The sequence below is a fragment of the Grus americana genome, chromosome 2 (genome assembly GCF_028858705.1).
Source record: "Grus americana isolate bGruAme1 chromosome 2, bGruAme1.mat, whole genome shotgun sequence".
NCBI lineage: Eukaryota > Metazoa > Chordata > Aves > Gruiformes > Gruidae > Grus > Grus americana.
The window spans coordinates 145,847,506-145,870,422 of record NC_072853.1 but is presented as its reverse complement, the minus strand read 5'-3'; the positions used below and the strand labels follow the sequence as shown (position 1 = coordinate 145,870,422).

The window sequence follows — 22,917 nt, the reverse complement described above, 5'->3', positions numbered from 1 at the left end:
TGCTAATGCAAACCTGATAAGAATTTGATTGAAAGTGATTGATTCCTGCTAGGATGAAATAATTCATGTTTCTCATCAAAGTTATATGGATCAGCCTGTCTATTTTGTTACCACAAAAGATCAGTCATGTATTGAGTGACTCCTTCCTCTTCCACTTAGTTTAGCTGACAACAGCTGACCCCTTTGCTTCTTGACAGTTGTAATCTGTCACCTTAAAACTCAAACTCCCGTAACAAATAACAGTTAAATGACATGCAATGATTAGACATGTTTGAGTAAATAAAGCAGCCCAAATTTCCTAACCAGTCAACAGAGATAGACATTGTGCAAAGGCCAAGAAGAATCGCAGATTTTTTTGGATTAACTTCAAAGCCTAGCTGTAAATATGAACCCTCTAGTAAAGCTGACTTTTGGATTCAGACTTGCTGATCAAGCAAATAATAGCCTGATTCATGAAAAAGAGAAACAACCTTACATGGTTATGTTACGTTGTGTTCTGTTAGGGCTCTATTATGTCCCCATTTGTCTAATCATGGTATTTCTGAGTCATCAGAGGGAGATCCAAAGGGATCTTGCCCAGTGCTCTTTGAACTATTCTGATGGGTACTTTTTAATATAAGACTCAGGAGTTAGCTAGTAAAACATCTGTTTTGAAAATGTATTTCTAAATGATGAATCTATACCATCTGTCTTATTTGCAACACCCTTCCAGGCTCCAAGCTCTTTGGACACTTAACAGCACTGTGGGAAGTGGAACTCAGCTCATTCTTGACTATTATTTCAGCCAGTATTGAAAGTTCCTCACAATGATAAAAATCTCCTTCTGGGAGAGCTTGGGGAGGCAGTAATGTAAATAAACCACAGAGAGTGTGCAAGGTTCCCAAGAGGTTGGAAGTTTATTTCCTTTTCTTTTAATGTTATTGAATATAATTGTATTGTTTCTGTCTTGACTTCTGGACGGAGCCAGGTATTTGAATTTGGCACCCCTGACTGCATGAACTTTAATAGCTAGAAGGGAGAAAAATGTAGTTTTAATCTGAGAAAGCTGAAAAGCACAGAAACATGTCAGCCACGCTGTAATCGGGTGCTCCCTTAGTACACAAAGCCATGTTTTGGCTTCTCTGTTAAATACTTGTTATTTCAGTGTTTCTGAACGTGCACTGCTCCTGTTTCTTTTTAGATGTCTAAATATGGAAATATATGCTTGGCATAATAAAGGTGACAAGTGCTGCAATACCCACATCTTAAGTGCCTGGTCCCTGACTGGAATCCAAAACCTGAAACTAAATACGTAGTTTCCTATACAACATACAGAGACAATGAGGTACCTCAGACAAATTGACTTGCACTAAGCATCAGGGTGGTGCATGAGGGCTGTCCCTTATTAGGAGGATAGGCACCCAAATCAGGATTAAACGGCAATATTTTCACCCTCTCAGAAGGCAGAATCCAAAAATGACTCGGGAGGTATCTGCAGCATTAGTTGAAAGACTTAAGGAGGACTTTGTTTATTCCATATTCAGTGGCAGAATCTAGAGCTGGCAGTCTAGTGGTTAGAGAATTCATGACTGGAAGACATGAATTCAATTCCCTCCTTAGCTTAAGAAACCCCACATCCCTGCTTTATAAATGATGGTGTTCTCTTCTGCTGAAGCTGCACCTCTAGGAGGACATAAAAAGAAACTGAGAGTTCTGGAAGGGTATGGAAAATGAATAAGCCTGATGTCATACCTTGGTCTTTTGGGCCATCAGGTAGACGTCCTCCCAGTTCTCTCATCTCCCTTTGCCTTCATTGCCTGGCACCTGGAGCTACCATCACTGTTAGAATGCATGCTCTAATTGTACTTCCTCAATGAGAAACTTTGTTGAGAATCTCCATATCTTACTACTGGTGAACTCAGACACTCTTTTTAGTTGGTGCATGCATTTTTTTAACAAATTAATAAAAGAAAAAATAGTTGCATGACCTCTATGCTCATCATTTATGTAAGCTACTCTATTTATTGGCAGTAGTTCAGGTTTTTGGAGGTATGGGTCAAAGAAAACAAGCTAATGAACTCCCAAAGCATATATTTAAAAGGTAACACCATAATGCTTACCCTCTTGTCTCTAAAATATGCCAGACTCCAGCAGACACAAAGGGAAACAAGTTTTAATCAAGCAAGGCCAATATTGCTATAACAGCACTGAACTCTGTATGCAACAGACATAAATTCTGGGGGGAAAATTCCACTGCAGCATGCAGCTTGCAATAAAGTACATGCCCTTCAATTAGGGTGACTTCACCGGGCTGCATCTAACCAGAAGAAAAGTATTTAAGAGAAGTTGAACAATGCTCCATAGAAGCAGTGGAACAAAGTCATTCTGGGGAGTAGCTAAACTCTTCAAACCTGCAGTACAATGACCCATCAGACTTCTTTAAGCTCCTAAAAGTTTTGTTCCTCCTACCCTAGTTTAGCTACTTGTAGGCCCTGTGTTTTAGTCTGCTCTGTAACTAAGATGCCTCCATATGCCTTAAAAAAAGTTTTGGGGAGACTTCAGGTCTTTGCCTGAGCCTCCTGCAGAAACCACCAGCATTCCACTGGAGCCTGGAGAACTCTTCTTCAAATTGTCCAAGAGTTTCCAGCACTTCCCACATTATTACTGTTTGTCTCAGTTATTATTATACCTAGAGAAACACTGCACTGAATATTTATTGGGAACACTGTCCTTCATTTCTGGATGCTTGTATGTCCCGCAACTGTTAAATGAAAGTTCAGTTCAAAAAGCTATTTGTAAAAAGAAAGTGTGGAGAGAGAGAGAGAAGCCTTAATAAATGCACCACCAGGGATCTACCACACAAGCAACAAAGGAGATGGTCTTGTTTTGCCTGCTTGCCAGGATATTGGCAAATAGCTGTCTCAGCGATGCGCATAAGAGCAGGCTCTGCTTGTTCTACCACAAGGGGAACCTCAAAAGGCCAATGTAGCTAGGGCTGGGCTCCCTACAGTTGGTCATTAGGTGCTGACATTCACAAATAGCAAATTCCTTCTTCCCCTTCTTCTGAGCCATAATGAAGTCCTCAGCTTGAATTGCAAACCACAGGTCCTGCTGCTTCCAGTAAACACTGAATATTTAAACATATTATCTTTAAAAAATTATATGGTAAAGAAATGCTGTTTCTCATGAATGCCTTGAGAATTATAAGCAAGGCTGTAGGAGAGACAGCTGCCTGTATCTCCAAGGTGCTGGTACAAGTAAAAATCCTGTTTCCAACTGATGCTGACCGCAGTCATTGTTTTAAAGTCCTTTGCTACAAACACATAATTCTGTGAAAGCACGAAAATACTCTCTAGTCTTTTATATTCTCCATTGCTGTAAAACCATGGAGATGTGCAGCATTTCCAGGAGCCTAATGAATGGTTGAGGAGAGTTGATAGCTATGGGCACAACCCAAGTTATTGACCCCAGCCATGCATTAATCCACAGGAAGTACCCTCCTCTGATGTGCTTATTGTTGATATAAGCTGAAAATGAAATAAACCATGTATAGTAGGTGAAAGGATTTTTTTTTCCCCTAAACGCTGTGTTTCCTTTATGTGATGTTTCAAGAAAGTTAATGCCTTTACTGTAACTTAGCCAATCAGGCTGCATGTCTAATGTCTATTTCTTTAATAATATAACATATCCTGTTCTCTGTATTACAGATTACTTTTATAAATCAGATAAATCATATCCAGAATCCTGCTTAATATGAATTGCTTAGAATTGAAAACATAGGGCTTTTTTCTGAATGCAAATCGTTACACAGCTACAGAAACATGCTGGAACTTTGTGTGAGAAGTCTAGTGCTATAGCATAAAAGATGAAGAATGGCTTGAGTCTGAAAATGGAAAATAATTAGTGTGATAAGGAAAAATTATTTTTCTGAAGACCATCTCATAGATGTTTAGCACCATGAAAGTGTATAAAAAATACTTATTTGCCAAGTCTAATATTAAATCGGTCTAATTTTTCATTTCAAACACTGTTGATATAGAAAAAGTAGTTCCCTTTCATTAGATGCCATTTATGTTAAGGGGCTGATTTGACTATCCCCATGTAGTCATTTGAGGCAGTTTTCTTCGCATTGCTCATACGTAGTATAACCCCAAGGAAAGGTTAAATGTTCTGATAATAAACATTCAGCTGCTCTCAATATTTTAAAAGAACAAAATTATGGCGTAGCGAAATGAGTTCCAGAAGGCAATAAATGTGCTGGCTTCATGTCACCAGTAAACACTTACATATTTGAAGAGAAAACTTGTTTTTTAAAAAGAAGAAAGAATGAACAAGGCAAATACCAGAACTACAACCCTGGACCTCTGGAGAGCAGCCTTCAGTCTTTTCAGGGATGTGTTTGGAAGAACTCCATGGGAGATGATCCTGGAGAAAAGAGGAGTCCAGGAGAACTAGTGATTCTCCAGGATCACCTCCTTTGAGCTCAAGAACTGACCATCCAGACATGCAGGAAGTCAAGGAAAGGAGACAGGAGGCCTGCATGGATGAACAAGGAGCTCCTGGTAAAACTCAGACACAGGAAAGAAACATAGAAATGGTGGTAACAGAGTCAGTTGACCTAGTGCAGGGGTTGGGTGGGGAATATAGAGAGAGTGTCCAAGCATGCAGGCACAGAGTTAGGAAAGAAAAAGCCCACCAGGAGCTGAGCCTAGCAAGGGATTTTCAGGCCATCAATGAGACTTCTTTATCAGCAGGAAAAGGAAGGCTAGGGAAAATATGGGTTTTCTACTGAATGGCACACAGAAATGGCTGAGTTGTTACTTCACTTTGGTCTTTACTGGTAAAATCTACGTACACTAATCTGAGGCCTCTGTGACCAGAGAGAAAACCTGCAGCAATGAACATTTTCCTTCAGTGGAGCAGTATCAGATTAAGAGAACATTTAAACAAATTGGACATGCAAAAGTCCAAGGGACCTGATGGGATATGCTTATAAGTACGGAGGGAGCTGGCCAATGTCAATGCGAGACCAGTCTCAATTATCTTTGAAAAGTCATGGTGACTGAGGGAAGTTCCTGAGGACTGGAAGAAAACAAATGTCACACCTATCTTCAAGAAGGAGGATCCAGAGAACTACAGGCCAGTCAGCTTCATTTCAATCCCTGAGAAGGTGATGGAGAAAAAAATCTGGGAGCCATTTGCAAATATCTGAAGACAAGAAGGTGACTGGGAGTTGTCAGTGTGGATTTACAAAGGGGAAATCGTGCTTGACCAACCTCATTGCCTTATGCAATGAGAAAAATGAAGTTCATTGTGGTGGATGAGGGTAAAGCAGTCATTGGTTTTTACTTTGACTTCAGCAAGGTTTTTGAAACTGTCAAAATGAATGAAGATAGATGGCCAGAGAGGTAGATTCAAAACTGACTGAACTGCCAGGCTTAAAGTGTTGTGGCAAGCAGCATGAAATCCAGCTGGAGGTTCGTCACTAATAGTGTAACCCAGGGATCACTGCTGGAGCCAATACTGTTTAACATCATTAATTACTTGGATAATGGGACAGAGTACACTCTCAGCAAGTTTGCAGATGACAGAAAAGTGGAAGGAATGGTTGATACACCAGATGGCTATACTGCCCTTCAGAGGGACCTCAACAGGCTGGAAAAGTGGGTTGGCAGGAATTTTATGAAGTGTGACAAAGGGAAATGCAAAGTCCTGTACTACAGGAGGAATACACACCAGCACAGTCTGGGGGCTAACCATCTGGAAGACAGTGTTCTAGCAAAGGATCTGGGGGTCCTGGTGGACACCAAGCTGAACATGAGCCCACTGTGTGTGCCCTTGCAGCAAAGAAAGCTGGCAGCCTCTTGGGCTGCATTAGGAAGAGCGTTGCCAGCAGGTCGAGGGAGGTGACTCTCCCTCTCTACTCAGCACTGGTGAGACAGATCTGGAGTGCTGTGTCCAGTCCTGGGGTCCCTGGGACAAGTGAGACACAGACATACTGAAGTGAGTCCAGCCAAGGGCCACAACAATGATTAAGGGCTTGGAGCATCTGATATACAAGGAGAGTCTGAGAGAGCTGGGACTGTTCAGTCTGGAAAAGAGAAGGCTCGTGGGGATCTTATCAGTGTGTATAAACATCTGATAGGAAGGAGTAAAGAAGACAAAGCCAGGCTCTTCTCAGTGATATCCAGTAACAGGATAAGAGGGAAGAAGCTCAAATTGAAATACAGGAAATTCTGTTTAAACATAAGAAAAAACTTTTTACTGTGAGGGTAGGCAAAACACTGGAATAGGTTGCTCCTAGAGTTTGTGGAGTCTCCGTTCTTGGAGGTACTCAAAACCCAACTGGACACGACCCTGAGCATACTGCTGTAGTTGAGCCTGCTCTGAGCTTGAGGATGGAATAGACAATCTCCAGAGGTGCCTTCCAACTTCAGCAGTTCTGTGAAAACTTTGAGTTGAGCCGTGGACATCCAACTACATCCACATTGACTCCCAGGTTTAGGTTATGCTTATTTCAGGTCATGTTCACAAACAAACATTTCTCCATCAGTGAAGGAAAGAAACAGTAGCCAAAATTATCATGAGGTCTTCTTATCTCAGTCTTTGCTTCACAAAACAGCTGAAAGGGGAGAAACATTTCTTAGAGAGGGTTTATGCCTTTGATGCAACAGGAAATTCCAGAGAAAAACACCACCTAGCAGGGAGAAAAAGATGTTGAGTAATCACATAGGAATCGAGTCTTTTCAATGGAGCAGAACTCCTAAATATGTGAGAAGCAGAAGGAAGGAGAAGGAATTTTGCAGAAGGGGATTTAGGAAGTGACAGCGACATTCCAAATACACTGGGCTGTAAGAAGCTGGTGCCAAAATGAAAGATTGCTTTCTTACAAGGCTCTGTCTTTCCATAAATCAGTAGTCAAATACTGTGATGAATTCTGGTCATCATATTTCAGAAAGGATTGAGACAGGTAGCAAAAATGATTAAAGACTTCAAAAATATTCTCATACAAAAGGTTAAAATTGCTTACCTCAAAGAGCCTAATGCAAGGGAAATAGTGATAGTCATAACTCCTAGCACTTATCTAATGCTTTTTAGAGCATATCAAAGCCCTTTTTTAAAAGGAGAACTATATCATTACCCCAACTTTACATGGGATGGGATATACAAGATAAGTGTCACCCAAAAAAATCAGTTGCAGAGATGGAATTAGAAACAGGTTTGTTGACTTCTAATAGAGCATTGTAACCACTCAGCCATCCTTCCTTGGGATAAAAACAAGAAAAAGAGGACATAGAGTAGACGATTTTCTGTCTGTAACAAAATAACATTCAGCAAGATGTAGAATTCAAAGTGAACTGAAAGATTTACTTAATCGCTGATGTACTTAGCTTTCAAAACTAATTCCAGTTAGATACCGATGATGCCAAGAGCTCAACAGGATTCAAAATAGGTGTGTGGAAAATATTTGTATCTATTATAGCAAATGTTGCAACCATTGAGATTCTTTTCAGGGACGTGCACTTTCCTATGTCAGCGCTTGCACCAGTTCATAACAGATTTGGGCAGATATTCTTCATACCAGCACTTAAGTATCATTTCAAGGCAGTTTGCACAGAGTGGGAGATTATTGTCAAGGTCAGAACAGCACTATGAGACACACAATTGGTCAGACGTAGTGTGTCAGTGCCTGCCTGGCTTCCAAATGAGGTGAAAGCACTAATTAAAAGTCACAGCATGAGCTAAATGATGTAACAGTTTTTAGTCATTCTAAACCAGGGAAGGTAACACCTAATCTAATCTAATAATATTTTATAAATACAAGCAAGTATAAATGAAAGACAGAGAACTGATAGAGAGATACATTTTGTTTTGTTTGCGCATCTTTGGGTTTGTTGAAGTTCTTAATGAGAGCAATATAAATATTTTACGAGGCAGCCAGTTAAACAATGACTGCTATACTTCGTTATTGCAATTGCACAATGTAGTAAAAAAGCAAGGTGAGTTGTTCTGGAGTTTTTGAGCTCTACTGCAGTAGGAAATCGATCACACTCTAAGTGAAGTGCGAAGATGTTTGTTCCTAGTCTTGTTCTTTGATGGGAAGGCACAGCAATTCCTTTGATGTCATCAAGGAGCTCTACTAGCCTGGTCTCAATGTAGGCCTGGAAATCTTCTCTAGATAGCCGCGTCTGTTGTTGGGCTTGGTGAGCAGAGGCAAGGTTTTAAAACATAGGCACCCCATAAACCTCTCCCCCCACTTCAAACTCATCAGTCTCCTATTTCAGAGAGAAATATGAGAAACAACTGTACGCGTCTTTGTGCAGATCTAACCCTTCTTCCCCATTTGAACATACAGTCTTTGTATTTCAGCTTTGTGCTGTATTATGCATTTGTCTTGTGGATACATAGAGGTCCCAGGATTGCTATACCATTTACCAAAAGAAACCAGGAAACTAGGAAATCAGTGATCTCTATTTTTTTTCTGTTTATTTCTCATAATGCTTTCAAGTATAAACATGATTTTTAATAATTATTTTATGTAATTTCAGAGAAAGAATTATCTCTATGCTCTTTCTTCCAATGTGTCCTTCAAAGTTAAGAGCATGCCATATAAAGTGCAACCAGCAAAGCTCCCCGAGGGAAGCATAGCAGTAAGTAACTGAAAATGATATCTTTGTGTGAAGCACATGTATATGGTAATTCTGTTCACAGTTGTGAAAGTTTTTACAGATGAAAATATTGAGATCAGTCTTTCTGTATATCTACTGTAAATTCCTGAAATAATGCCTGAAGGAAATACCTTTATTGCTTTCTGTGGAAGTTGCTGATATATGATACTAATTCAATTTTTAAATAATTTCTAGCTGCATTAATGTGCAGAATGCTTTATTGCAATCAGGAGTGATTTTTCACACAGAAGAAAACAACAAAACTGTGAAAGCAAGTGTCTAATTACCTCATTTGGGGTAAAAAAAATCTGGTGGAATTTTTAGTACAAAATTCAAAATCTTGTTTCTGTCAGGATTAGAGATCTCTTCTCCCAGTCACACAACCTTATGGATTACCTATGGCACCTTCTCTCTTATCTGTGTTAAGCTTCTTTGATACCCTGATACCCTGATTTTCAGAAAGGTCTGCATGCCTCTCCAGGGTTTCCACTTCACAGCACATCAGGTGCAAGATACGAAATTACCTGGTAATCCCTACAGATGTGATAGACAGACAGACAGACAGACAGATAGATAGATACTAAAGTACTTGCTTTATTTGCAGAGTGAGATTTGTATGGCCCTGGATTATTATCTTAAAAATTAATCTTGGAGGCATGAGTTTGATTTAATTGTTTGCTAGTGCCAAAGCATTTAGTTTGGGGAGCAATTTAAAAGAATTTGCTGCTTATGGTGTCTAACATCATGATTAAAGTTCACTCTCTTTTGTCATTACTGATGGAAATAAGCAAAATACGAGTGCAAAATTTGATTCTAGTATAAGAGTAATCTGAAATTTGAAGGCTTATTGTTCTCATCTTTGTAAAGATTTATGATTTACAGTCCTCCTTTTAAAAGGTAAGCTCAGTACAAACTTCTCCCAGCTAAATCCTGCTGCAAATACATCATATCATGTACTCCATGTACTCATATGTTGAGATGTAGTCGTAGGGAACAGAATATTTTCTTATATGGAAAGCCAACATAATAAACCACTTTACAGCTTATATTGAATATATTTTAGAGGATACAGGCTATAGTTTTGTTTTGAATAAGCACAGATTGAATGGGTGATTGATACTTACTCTGGGAAGAGACAAGGTGAAATCTTGGTCCTATATGCTCAGTGACTTCAACCTCCAACATCAGGTCAACCATGATTTCACCAGAGAGATTTGATGCTTAAGGCAGTATTCCTCCAGAAAGGTTCAAAGGCTTCAAGCTGACAGATAGACTCAAGCTCTTTTTATTTTCTTGCAGCATGTGTTCCATACCAGAAACACATGTTGTGCAGAACTCTGTTGATAGTGGTGCCTTCATCTGGACTGAAGTGCTTTACCCCAGGTGATAGCCTGCTGTTCTCAACAAGTGTCAGATGATCTACCAAATGATCAGATAAGCATTTTATTCTCTTACTCCAGCCAGTATAATGCTTGTTATTTGCTGCAGATGATTTACAGCAAAATGCCTGTAATGGCAACTGTAAAATGTTGAAAAATGATAGCGCTTTTATGTCGTTTCATTTCTGGACATGGCAGTGGATGCTTGCCAGCTCTACAGCTTGATGTGTTATATGCACAACCTCTTTTGATGTTCCACTTGCAAGAAGAAATATTTGCTTGAAGTTGGGCAATGCTTAATATTTTTGCTCCTTCTGAAAAAGATCACTCGTTGTGTTTAAAAGTTTCCAAATATTTATTTGGAAGCTTATGGTTTTCTTTCAGACAATGTAAGGGTGGAAATGGAATAAAGATTTTAATATTTTAAAATTAATTGTCAAATGTATATATTTAATAACCAGCTAACACCTTACAGTTTATATAGTGAGAAGAATATATTCTAAAAGAACAGAGCATATGTGCTTCATTTAACTCATACAGCACTGGATTCCAATTTTGCAGGCTGATATGTATATTTAATTTCAATGGTATAAATAATCCCATACACATCAGTAGCCTACACAGTCATGTATGTATGTGCTTACGTATTTACAGCACTGAGGTCTTTATTTCCATCATCATGGAATATAGGTCTATATCTTGAACAAAGGGTCATTATATAGATGTGTGAAAGGTTATGTAAATGTAAGAAAATCTAAATCTTTTATAGTAAAACATTAGAGTGAAAATGGCATCAAATAGGAAATTAGCTTGGAACTTAATGGAAATCCACTAAAATCAATAAAAGTATTTCTATTGCTTTTGATAGGCTTGGAATTACAACTATATGTTGTACAACTGATTGGATTTCCTTGCTAACAGCTGTATCATTCAAGAGAAAATTGTAATTTTTTCTTAGAGGTATTATTATGGTAAATAATACTATCCTACTTTATGAATTTCAGGTACAAGGTGAAGTAACACTTTTTATTATTAAAAATTATAGAGATGGAATAAGCAGTAATTTGTTCCATTTTAGTTTATGATTCTTGAGCCAGTTTTGGAGTTTAATAAAATATGATTGCTTTTCTTAAATCTTGATGGGCTTTTCACAGGGGATGCCTTTAGTATAAACTGTTTGACCAGTGTCCTACAGTGAGTAAAACTGATTTCAGACTAAGACTTTTAACTCTTTTTTAGCTATTATATGGTGATCAGTACTTTCATTTTAAATGTGCTTATATTTCTTATGAAATATATTTGCACAAATATTTGTAACATGTAAACAAATGTCAATATTAATTATGAGTCCAAGCTCAAGGGAGTTTTTACATTCTATTTTGAGCATATTTTCAGGACATACAAGAAGATCATGCTGCAAAGGTTAGATGGGAACATGTAGGAGTACTAAAGAGTCCCTGTTTCTCAGTCTCTGCAGGGAAAATGAGTAAAGATTAGAGGAAGGTCATAATGGGCAGTAAAAGGGGTAGCATTAGAATAATGATTTAGCTACTGTTTCTTAAAGAAGCATATTAAGCAATGAATAAGTTAATTTTATTTTTCAAGTGTGCCTTTTAAAGGACAAGAGTGGAAAAACAGCTTCGTGAGAATCTCACTAGCAGGCACTGCATTCTGACCATTGATGCTGGATGTTTGCACCAGTAAAACCTAATTCCCATCTATCCACAGAGGCCTGACGATGAACTGGCAGCTTACTGCACGTGCTTCTCTCTGCATTGTGCTGCCTTCCACCGGAATCAAACACAATTTTGAAGGCACCTTGAGTAGCACCAAATTCAGGAGCAAAATCCAAACTGTACAAAAATCAATGGCAAACCCCTTAAGATTTATTTTCTTTACTTACAGTGTGCTTAACTGTGGCACATTAAAAAAAATGAAAATAAAATTCCCCCTGTAGAAATACTTTCATGAGCAACAAGTGACTTTTGTCACACCACAACAGTGATTCCGAAGTTAATTATCAGACAACGCCTATGCTAATATGAGCTTGGATTTTATTTCCAGTAGCAAACAAAGGCTCAGTCTGTAACTCCGAAGTTGGCTTCACTCTCATCTCAGTGCTTCAGCCAGGTGGCACTCCTTGTCATCCTTTTGCATACAAAAGGTATGAGACGTTCAACAGTGTGAAAGGCCAAAAGTCAGATGGCTCCTCTCAAGTCCGTGAGGTGTGCTTTTCCCCAGCCTGACAGAGAAGCAACCACTGTTTTCAATGTTCAGTATAAGAAAGTCTTCTATCCCCAAACGGAGAGGAAAGCCAACATGCACCTGAGGTACAGTGCCAACATGCAACACATGTAAAAATTCCACTTCTTCATATTGGCCACCTTAGATGAAAACCGATAAATCCCTCCGAAAATGTTCCCTGGCAGTATTAAACCTACCACATGGAGAAGAACAGAAATCCAAGCTGAATAATGCAAACTTGTCTTAAATCAAAATCATATGTAAAACTGTTGTGGACAGCATGGGGTGGAGGAGGGACAGTCTTCTGTGGAAATGGTGAAATGAGGCAGGCAAAACTGAAGGGATGCTTTGTTTCTTTCTTCCCCTCCAGCCTCTGCCTCAACTCTGTGGGTGTTCAGGACTTGCAGTGTCAAACTGTTCACCAGGAATCGCATTAGTAGCCCTGCAAGTATGAAGCGAGGCAGCCCAGGGGTGTTATATTCTATTGGTAATGCACAAAGGCAGGAGTGAGACTGATGACTGCATATAATCCTGTGCTCAGGAAATAAATCTCAAGCACTTAGCACAGCCCTTCCCTTGCTTTCAAAAACCTAAGACAAAGAAGGATTCATGGGAAAAGGGCGTGGGTGAGGCAAGCTGGTTTTAAGATTTCAGCAGTCAAATATTTCATTAGCCATGGGCCTCACTCCTGCTACAAGAGAAGAGAGATGTGGCATTCTGCTTGATACAGGAGAGACCTAATTTCAGCTGGTTTACTCATTGCTGATAATCTAAGGATTATAAAAAAGATGCTCTGCACTTCTATAAGATTATGGTTTCGTGTTTATATTTCAGCATTTGTCAGACTCCAGCTGAGCTACTGAAATTACACTGTAAATTGCACTTTACTGTCTGTAAAGGCAGAACGATGGGAGAAAAAAAGGAGAGGGGATTGCAAACTCATGCAATAGAAGCAAGGCTGAGCATTGCTACACCACTCATAATTGTCTACGGTGTGCCCTCGGGAAGACCCAGATGTCCCTATCTGGATCCATGCTGATGGGTGCTCTATAGGTATCACAAGAAGAGCTAGGTTACCTTACTGTTTTCACAGCCTAAGAGGAAAGAAAACAGAGCACGCAAACGCAGCAAACATCTAGGAAGTAGTGCATAAAAGAAGACATGGAATGGCTACATAGGTACTTGCAGTTGCATATACTACTATCAGCTTTATCCAAAGCCTAATGAAATCCACCATCCCTAATGAAATAGATTGTTTCCACTGATTTCAGCAGGCCAGGTTGGATGGGGTTTTGAGCAATCTGATCTAGTGGAAGCTGTCCCTGCCCATGGCACAAGGGTTGGAACTGGGTGATTTTTAAGGGCCCTTCCAATTCAAACCATTCTATGATTCTATGATCTCAAACATGCTTTCAGGTGTGGATTGACCCCACCTAATTTTGAACAGTGAACTGAAACGCATTAGGTAGGAGTCTAGTTGCTGTGTCCCTGTGCAATCAGTAGGCAGCCCTATAAGCAATTCAGATCATAGATAACACCAGGCAGCAGCTTAGCTCACTCCATCTGAGAGCACCTGTGTTGCTGAAATGGTTGCCTTAGATTGGATGGAAGTGGACTTGGTGCCCAAGGAGACAATTTTTTTTCTTTTTTCTTACTATCTTAAGAAATCTGTAAACAAAAAATCCTTCCTACAGAAGTACCTGCCCATTCTGATAATTTCCATTTTCAGGATGTACAATTTCAGTACACTGTCACTCTACCAACCCATCCATAGCTGGCCAGCAGCTTGCCAGAGTCTTTTTGTTCTAGTTTGCTGATGTTGTACAGTCCAGCCCAGAGCCACGATGCTGACTCCATTTCCTGTTGCGTTTATCTGAGTCACATTATGCCACCTAGGAATTTGGCTCAAGCTCTCAATACCAGAAATGGCTAAATCAAATTTTTGTAAGAAAATGGGTCTTCAGTTTGATCTTACTGTAAAATGGATTTAGTAATTTTGTCAAACTTTAGAGAACAGAAAGCCCTGCTTGGGTTTTATTTTTGCTGTTGTTCACAAATATTTGTTAAGATGATTGTGGTAAGTGGTCTATGACTTTATTGCTCCAGCTCCACAGCAACATGCTCAGACAAGTGATAGTGTTAGAACAGAAACTGTAGTGAAGCTCAAACCTTACATAAGTAAGGTATGTACACTGTATGTTGATAGTTTCAGATCTTTTTCAAACAATAATCTAAAAAAATTATAACTTCTTGCTTGTAGTACCACAACCTTTGCCAGCAGAGGAAGTGCACAGTGTGGATGAGTGAGGCTTTTTTAATCAATCTGTTTTTGCTGTCTTGGGGCCCATTGAATTTTTGTCAGCACTTCCCAGCTCTTGTGCTATATGTGACAAGGTCTTCAAGGCTTGCCTCAGGGCAGCAGTCATGTGGATTTTCAAGCAGTAGAAGGGAGATGCTCTCTTCCTTGGACAGCTGAGCTCATTGCTTTCTACAGGCTTCGTGTCACCCATCACGCCTGCATCTCTTCTGATTTCCCTGGCCAGATAAGCCTTTTACTTGCATTCATCTTTTTCCTTAACTGGGAGGAATCTCTGCAGACAGTTCAGATGACCTTTTTCTCATTTTCTCTGCCCTTTTTTAATGCCAGATACAGTACCACTCTGACACAAGGAGAGCCATTCAAAACTATTTTGTCCTTACTAAATGAGCACTGCTCTTGCTGAATCTAATGATACAGAAAGCCTATGAAGTTCTGCAGTGGTTATGAAGCAACCCAAAAAGGAGGCTGGGGAAGGGAATGGTATCCCTGCAGTGGCGTATTTGATCACTTGATCCCAACAGCATGATATCTGTTGGGACCCAGGGGTGGGATTTCATGGAGGGTTTTACTAATTCTGTTTGCCTTGAAATAATTTTTCTTGCTTTAATTGTCTGACATATTTATTCTTTGTATATGCTATCTTTTTGAAGTCTTTTAGAGTAATAACTATTTACAGCTGCACTAGAGAAGGATATTAGCTGAATGTGTTTGTTAGATCAATGATGCTACGGCCAGCACTGCAAGCACTGAATCTTCAGGGTACAGGCCAGTGTTAAAGTGCTAACCCCAGAACAATTGGGCAGGGTCAGAATTTTCTGTGTAACCCTCAGTGTAAGCTTTGGTAGAAGGCAAGTGGTATCCCACATAGAAAGTTTGTCCCTAATTTCAACTATGATCTGTGTCCCATAACAGTGAGGGATAGTATAAAAAAAAAAAATATATCTATGAATCAGCATGAATGAAACTCAAGCATTTTGGACTGCTTAGCTGAAATGCAAGTCATAGAAAAAAATGTATACAGGTGTGTCAGCAGAAATTAAAATAAGAATAATGCAGCTGGTATCTGTTGTGGATTGAATTAAGAGTTTGGGCTGAAGTCAACCATTGTTTCAGAGTAATTCAATGTCAGTCAGTTATGCTGGCCTAGGCTGTACCAGCATACATGCAAGCAGAATTTTGCTCCTTGAATCTTCTTGAAGCATCTGCACAGAAAGGTATTCTTTGCTACTCTCTATTAAGTGAAAATTATTTGTATGCCTGATACAACAAGACTTCTGTATATGTGTGAATCCCATTTCTAGTAATTATCATAAAGAAGTGGAAAGGAACTTGCAGTAAATTAAACCAACATGGGAGAATTCTAAGCAATGTGTGTTGCTAATCTGCAAAATGCTATTGAAATGAATGCTTACAACCTCTGTATTCTACTGTTAGATTTGCTTTACTTGCTTAATTTTTGTTCATTTAATGTATCCTTTTCATTTCAGATCAGAACATCTGTCATTTGGTCCACTCCAAATGTCTCCTTTGTAATCCCTTTATGGGTCATAATACTAGCAATACTTCTCGGACTACTGGTACTAGCTATGTTGACCCTAGCTTTATGGAAGGTATGTTGCATTATTACTGTTACTGTTGCTTTAAAAACCCCTGAAAGATACTGGAAGATAATAACAGATAAGAAAAAGAGAGGCTGGAATTTTGTGATCTTTAACAGTTTGGAGCAAAAGCAACAACACACATGTGTCTTTTTTGTTTTGGCATTTCTGACATGCTAGTGTCACTGACCTTTATGCAGGGAACTTGTTTTCAAAGTCCTCCTTTATTATTAAAGTCTGGTTATAAATGGGCATACGCAGTTTGACTCTGTTTCCCAAGACCTATGATTGGCTTTTCAGGATGTTTAGGTTCAAAAAGAAGTGACTCTAACTTTGTTTTCTCTGAATACTTCAGGAATTTCCAGTTTTTGTCAGCATGTAACAACACTCCTAGCTTTGAGAATTAATTTTTAGAAGATTTCCTTTTATATGTCATATCTTCTGGGTTTTTTAAGTTTTCTAGTTCTGTGTTGGTTGTTACACTCCCTTCACAAGATGTAAGACAAGTTCCTGGAAACTGCTATATTACAGGGAGCCAATGTAGCTTTCAGCCATCCTCTCCGTTCCCATTAAAAAAAATAAATTAAAATGATTTCTTAACTTAGGATATAGCTCATCCGCCTTTAGCTGCATCAAGGTTATGGGTTAGGTGTGCAGCCTAAGCTAACTTTCCAGATTCACCTACTCAGTTAACAGCAGCAGCAAAAAGCTATGTCTAAAACACAGGAGGATGAGAGAAATTACCTTTTGGTAGTACTCTCCTTTGACCTCTTGTGAAGCCTACATAACTTTCAACCTTTTGACCAAAAAGGTAACTTTTACCCAATTAAAGTTAGGTGAGAGGAATCTCATGCTTAGTGATCTTTAGGTCACAACACTGTCCTGTGCACATTTCCTGACACATATTCCACCTCCGTTATTATTACTATTTTTCAATCTAACTATCTTTTCTGAATGAGTGTCTTGCTGAAAGGAAATTAGCAGTTTTCTCATTAGATTCAGTCCGTATTAGCATTCGGACCAACTTAACATCTCCTGCAAAGACAGCTTTCATTTGAATTTTTAAAGCTATACTTTGGAACCCAATGCCTTGCACCTAAAACTTTCATTTTTCACAGGGAGCAATTTGAATAGAAACAAAAAAGCTTCACAGTCTATCAGCCTGCCATAGGTTGTACCTGACCTTTCAGGTTGACTGAGTGAAGAATCAAACTGCAGCTGAGTCTTCCGGTGGTTGTCTTACCATGACGCCTTTGTTTCTGTTGATTGTTTTCTGCAGTGTGGCTTCTTTGACAGAGCTAGACCTCCTCAAGATGACATGGCTGACAGGGAACAACTGACAAATAACAAGACTACTGATGCATAGAGGAAGAGAGTGACAGTTGAAATCAGAATCCTGCCTGAGACTAGAAACACAATGAGGATAAAATGAAGGATTCCTTCCACTGATCTTCCTTTGTACCTGCAAGTGACGTGGTGTCGTAATCTGATCTATGCAACGTTCTGAGAACACACCACATGATGGCCATCCTTGCCAAAGAAAGCAGCTTTATCACTGCCTTACAAACATACTCACCACTGAACAGAATGTTTATCCCATATTCCAGTCACTCTATGTTTCAGCAGATGCTTTTGAACACGTGGTATACTGAGATGCTTCCGGAACAAGCCCAAATCTCCCAAGGACAGAACGCCTGCATTGCTGTATTGTCTAGAAGACGGGCCAGGACAAAACTTCTGAACGTTACTGTATCATGCAGAATACCTTTGACACCTCCCTAAGAATAAGAACCTTTATGAAATTATGGCTCAGGGAGACAAGCAATATATCAGTACTGTGAAAGTACTTCTGAAAAACAAAGGTAGTCTATGAAGAACTTTATAGATGGGGCACAGTTATTTATTTTTTCCACCTTTTTGGGATAAGTATCTGATATAACCATCAGGTCAGCCTTTGAGAGAAGAAAGTAAAAAAATAGAAATCATGTACTTACCTTGCATGTAAATAGAAAATTAAGCCCATTATACACACAGGACACATTTTACAAAATGAGGTATATGATAAACAAGTACATGTTGTATCTCTTTCAACCCAGAGCTGGCAGTATCACACCCAGATAACTAAATCCATGCACAGTGTAGAGCAGGGGATGCATTACCCTCCTAATGCATTTGCTGATGGCTGACACCTGTACAGCTGACACAGGATACAGTCATTTGTGAAACACTGATTTAAATTATCACAACCACAGTGGTGATCTTGAGAAGGCTTGGGGGTTTTGGCTAGGATAAATTTACTTTGCCATTGCCCTGGTATTTTGTAGAAATGGCCTCTTAAAATGGAATGGCTACTGTCAGTGTATCTTCTGTTCAATTTGTGTTGTAGACTTTGTTCACCTAAAAAAATCTATGCCTTTTTTTTTGTTGTTGTTTTACATTCTACAAGCTGGCAGCATATTTGAAGTGTTGATTTCAGCAAAGTTTAGGGCTGAATGTAATTATTTCTTAAGCAAAGTCTTGCAGGGAAGGTGGGCAGGATTTGTATTTATGCAGAAAAAAAATAACAAAAAGAAGGAAGATATTTTGAGGTAAATAGTAAAAATATACATTTAGGATTTTTTTTCTGGATTGAGGATTCTGAAGAAGAGAAGCTTCATTCTTTCTCTTCTGTCAGCAAATGGTCCTTATCTCAGCAGGGGCTCTAAGCTCTGATCTGTGCAAATTTGTGCCTGAAAGCTTGAGTGTTGCCCATGAGTGTGAAATTAGCTATATTGTGTAAACTTCAGGAGGTATTGTTCATTTTCTGAAACATGCACCACACTTTCTTTCTCCTCAGCTCCTTTTCTTTCTAATCCATCTCAGCTTCTTAATCAGCAAATGGCCTCATCCATTCTGCCACTGCCTGGCTCCTTTTAGACAACTAAAAGTCCTAAGACTTCGGGACAGGACTAGCCCTGAGATACTGTCCCTTCTGTCAGTCTGACAGCACATTTTACAGTTTTACCATTTCTTGCATGCAGGTTGACCTGTGAAATCCAAGTGGGAGCAGGGAGCTTGAGCAGGTGTGTTCCATCGTCATATTTTAGGCAAATTTGCAAGAAGACCTTTATGGAGTCTTTAGCTTATCAGGTGCTGTGTGCCCATGAGACTTAATGAGAGGACGAGACACAGGAGAGGCCTGATCACTTCCCGGTTTCTTTTTCCCAGAAGACCGTTAACAGCACCCTTCCCCCAAATGGATTTGAGCTGACCCCTTGTAGATTAGAGAGATCAGCTGATAAATACCACCACAGAGCAAGCCCACACCACATTTGCACACCTCTGTATCCCATACGTTCCAGGCAAAATCATCCTCCTGTGAAAAAGACAGCAAGCTTCTAGCTTTTGTAAATATTGAATTGTTGCGTGTAGCAGCTTCTGAAATAAGATCAGCTAGCTCATTACAGTCACATCATCTGCACAGCCCTTACTCATGAAATAGCACCATAAGCAGATACTGAACATAGGACTTTTGTATGTGCAATATTTTATGTTACTTATATACCTGAAGCATGTTTACACTGGCATTTGTGGTTGTTTTTTAAATTTTTGAATATACTGATTAATTATTACAATAAAGAAAAAAAAGAATAGGAACAAGAAAGAAAAAAACAAACACAGTTCTGTTCAGTATTTGTTGCAATGTGTTTTCAATCCTGCATTGCTCTGAGGATGGGACTAAGTGACCTAATAAGTTCTTTGCAGTTATAACATCTATGGTTCAATTTTGAGCAATTTCTCTCCATTTTAATGATGGGCAAAACATGTTCAGATACTAAATTTAAACCAAAAAGAACCTCAGTGACTGCTGGGCCTGGCTGGAATCCATTGGCTGCAGCTGTGTAATGTCACTGGAAACCAAATTAGAGGCACATGATCTGACAAACAGTTACTTTGAGCAAAACTTTGTTTTATATTTCTACATCCTTGTAGATTAAACTTCCCCCATGGAAATGTCTGGAGCCGTCTGCTGTCAAGGACTGTAGTCTCGGGTCCGAGCGTTTGTGAATAGCTTTGGCTGCAAATTGCAAACAGTTTTTCAAAGGAGATTCTGGGGTTTAGTGCTCGCCAAGAGTGTTTGTCCCCTGGGATGATTGCATCCGGGATGTGGACACTAGCAGGCAGTTGGCATAATCTTTCCCCCAAGTATATTAGTAATGTGCTGCACGATAACCTCTGCCACATCCCTACATGACTGAAGTTTTGTTTCAGTGATGTCAGCCTTGTAATGAGTTACTAAATGCAGCTTTCTGTAAAAGTAATTTAGCCTTACACTTCCAAATCTATGTGGTGAGCTGCTAATTGCTGAGAATACAGGAGTAGTTAGGAGAACAGAAAAACCAGGAGGTTACTTTATAAATTAAAACCTTTTAAGACTGTTTATTGCTATGACCACCACAGCGGTCTAGTAAAACAGAGAGACATTCATCTTTTATTTCACATGCTTCTTGACGAGTTTGAGAAAGGCGGTCCAGTTATTTCATCCATACAGCAGAATTTTTAAGAATATAAAGTGTCAAGTTACATTTTCTGTTTTATGAAAATTTCAGAATTTACATAACAGGGATGAGTACCTTTGAATATGTTCTTATGGATTTAATCTTGAAAAGTATTTAGCAAATACAATTTTCATTTAACCACCAGCTTCTTAACAAGAATTTTCTCTTGTCACCATTCTGTAACTCATTTACAATTTTTTCTGTCTTTTCCAACTTTCTTGCCCTGACAGCTTTTACAGATCTTCCACATTAGACATCTCTTAAAAATGGCACTGATTTTCTCTACCTTTTAGCTGTGACTTTTTCATCCATTAGCAAGAAGGATCTTCTAGTAGGCATGGCATACGTTAACTAAAAAGCCTTTTGGGAACCAACAAAACACCTAGAGAAATGCAGGGGAGAGAAAGTCCCAACTGGCCAAGGCCTACGGTATTCCACTACATCGTAGTATTTTTTTTTAAATTAAATACCATCCGACACACTGCCTTCAGGAATTGTTTATGAGTGTTTTATTTATGACTGTTGGCAAAGATCCATTTTAAAATGTAGTGTAATGGTAGTGCGTCTTGACAATAAAAAGTCTTGAATTTAGCTTATGCAGGCGCCATGATGTGACACAGCAGGAATGCTTTTAATATTGAAGGACTGTTCTTGTTTTGCCTGTATGTTGTATTTGAGAGGCACTTAACTATTCAAGATGCTACCCTACCGTACACAGTGATTTTTAGAAAAGAAGAATGGAAGTAATTGTTCAACTCACTTTTCAGATGGTTTCATTTTTTTTCATCATGTTGCATCTACTTAACTGATGCACCACATTTCATTTGGTTGTGTATTTTTCTTTGTTTCAGTAACAGTTTGTAAAATGGCCATCAGGAACTCTTTCCAAAACCGGACTGCATCAGGCAGTATTGCTTTTCCAGAAGCAAGTTCAGGATAACAACAGCAGAGCAGAATTCAGGATGCTATGTGAAATGGTCAGCGCATTGCAGACACTAGCTAACTCTTCAGCAGCTTGCCCAAATTCATATTGAGAGTCATACTAACAAAACATCAACCTTAGATTCCCCATTTCTCCTGTCAAGGAGGGCCAGGGTGTGCCCTCTTTTATCATCACCGTAAAGACCAAATACCAAGCAATCCTCACAGCGAAGCTGGGGAGGATAGGGCACATTTTATACCAGCACAAGAGAAATAAAAGGCAACCACATCAAGTGTATGGCAAAAGCACAAACACCACCTGTGTTCTGATGCTCTCCTGGTCATAAAGGTTAACATTTTCTCAGCAAAAGCAATCTGACCAGCAGCACCAGATAATAAGCTCTGAAGTTGCAAAAAGTTTCCATGAATCTCATATCCTTTGTAGAAATTTTACATTTTGAAGCTCTTGGCTCTTCAAATAGCCTTACTGGGGGGGGTGGGGGGGTTGATTTTTAATATTTTAATAGCATTTAGGAAAAGTGAGGTTGGTATAGTGAAAGCTGAAAAAGAAAATACCTTTAAACTAACAGTGAAGTCTCACAGGAGACCAAGGCTTAGATCCGGACTTATCTTTTCCGGTTTTAGGCACAGAAGAGGCATCAGGAGATATCTCAGCGGTCTGCTGAGACTTCCAAGGGTGTTATGGTTTTGTTATAACAAACACTCCCATGCCAACTAATGTGAAAACCAGAAGATTTTATTTTTAAAGATGCAACAGTCTATCATCCCCTGCTATATGCCTTGTATAGGAGAACAGGCAGAGCATGGGTACATGGCACCATTAAACTAGGCAATAGGATGAGACATTCACAATTTGACTCAGTGGACCAGAAAGACCCTTTCCCGTGGAGAAGGACAAAGACTGAATTTTCTTGTCCCTAAAATTAGGAAATATTTGCTTTTCTAGAGGAGAACATGACACCACGGAAGCCCTGCCCTTCAAGCATCACAGGTACAAGCATAAGTGCAAGGTGGCTGGGCAAAAGGGACTTAATATTAAGCAGTTAAGGAGGCTGTGGGACATTAAGTTAACTATAAATGACTTGGAAGGTCTAGGAGGCTCTGGAGGAGAAATCAAACCTTTAAACATAGATGTTACTACAGAGTAGATCGGGAACAAGACGACAGTTGATTAGTAAGATGGATGGATTGGAAATAAGGCTCAGCTACAGCAGATGAGAAGTTGTGACCTCAGAAGATAATGAGACT

The 22,917-nt window shown here is 39.3% G+C and overlaps 1 protein-coding gene across 4 annotated transcripts in view; it reads left to right on the top strand.

Moving 5' to 3' along the window:
* The window catches only part of ITGA8 (integrin subunit alpha 8), a 111,189-nt gene extending 89,703 nt beyond the window's left edge, over positions 1-21,486 (top strand). For 2 of the 4 annotated variants that reach the window (XM_054816426.1, XM_054816425.1), the window contains 3 exons: positions 8,529-8,630; positions 16,079-16,201; positions 17,469-21,486. In XM_054816426.1, the coding sequence (XP_054672401.1) occupies positions 8,529-8,630; positions 16,079-16,201; positions 17,469-17,555 (312 nt within the window). In that variant the 3' untranslated portion in view covers positions 17,556-21,486. Of the gene's footprint in view, positions 1-712; positions 1,216-8,528; positions 8,631-16,078; positions 16,202-17,468 lie in introns of those variants that run through there. The other 2 variants (XM_054816427.1, XM_054816428.1) reach the window with 2 other exon arrangements.
* Positions 21,487-22,917: the final 1,431 nt, after the last annotated feature.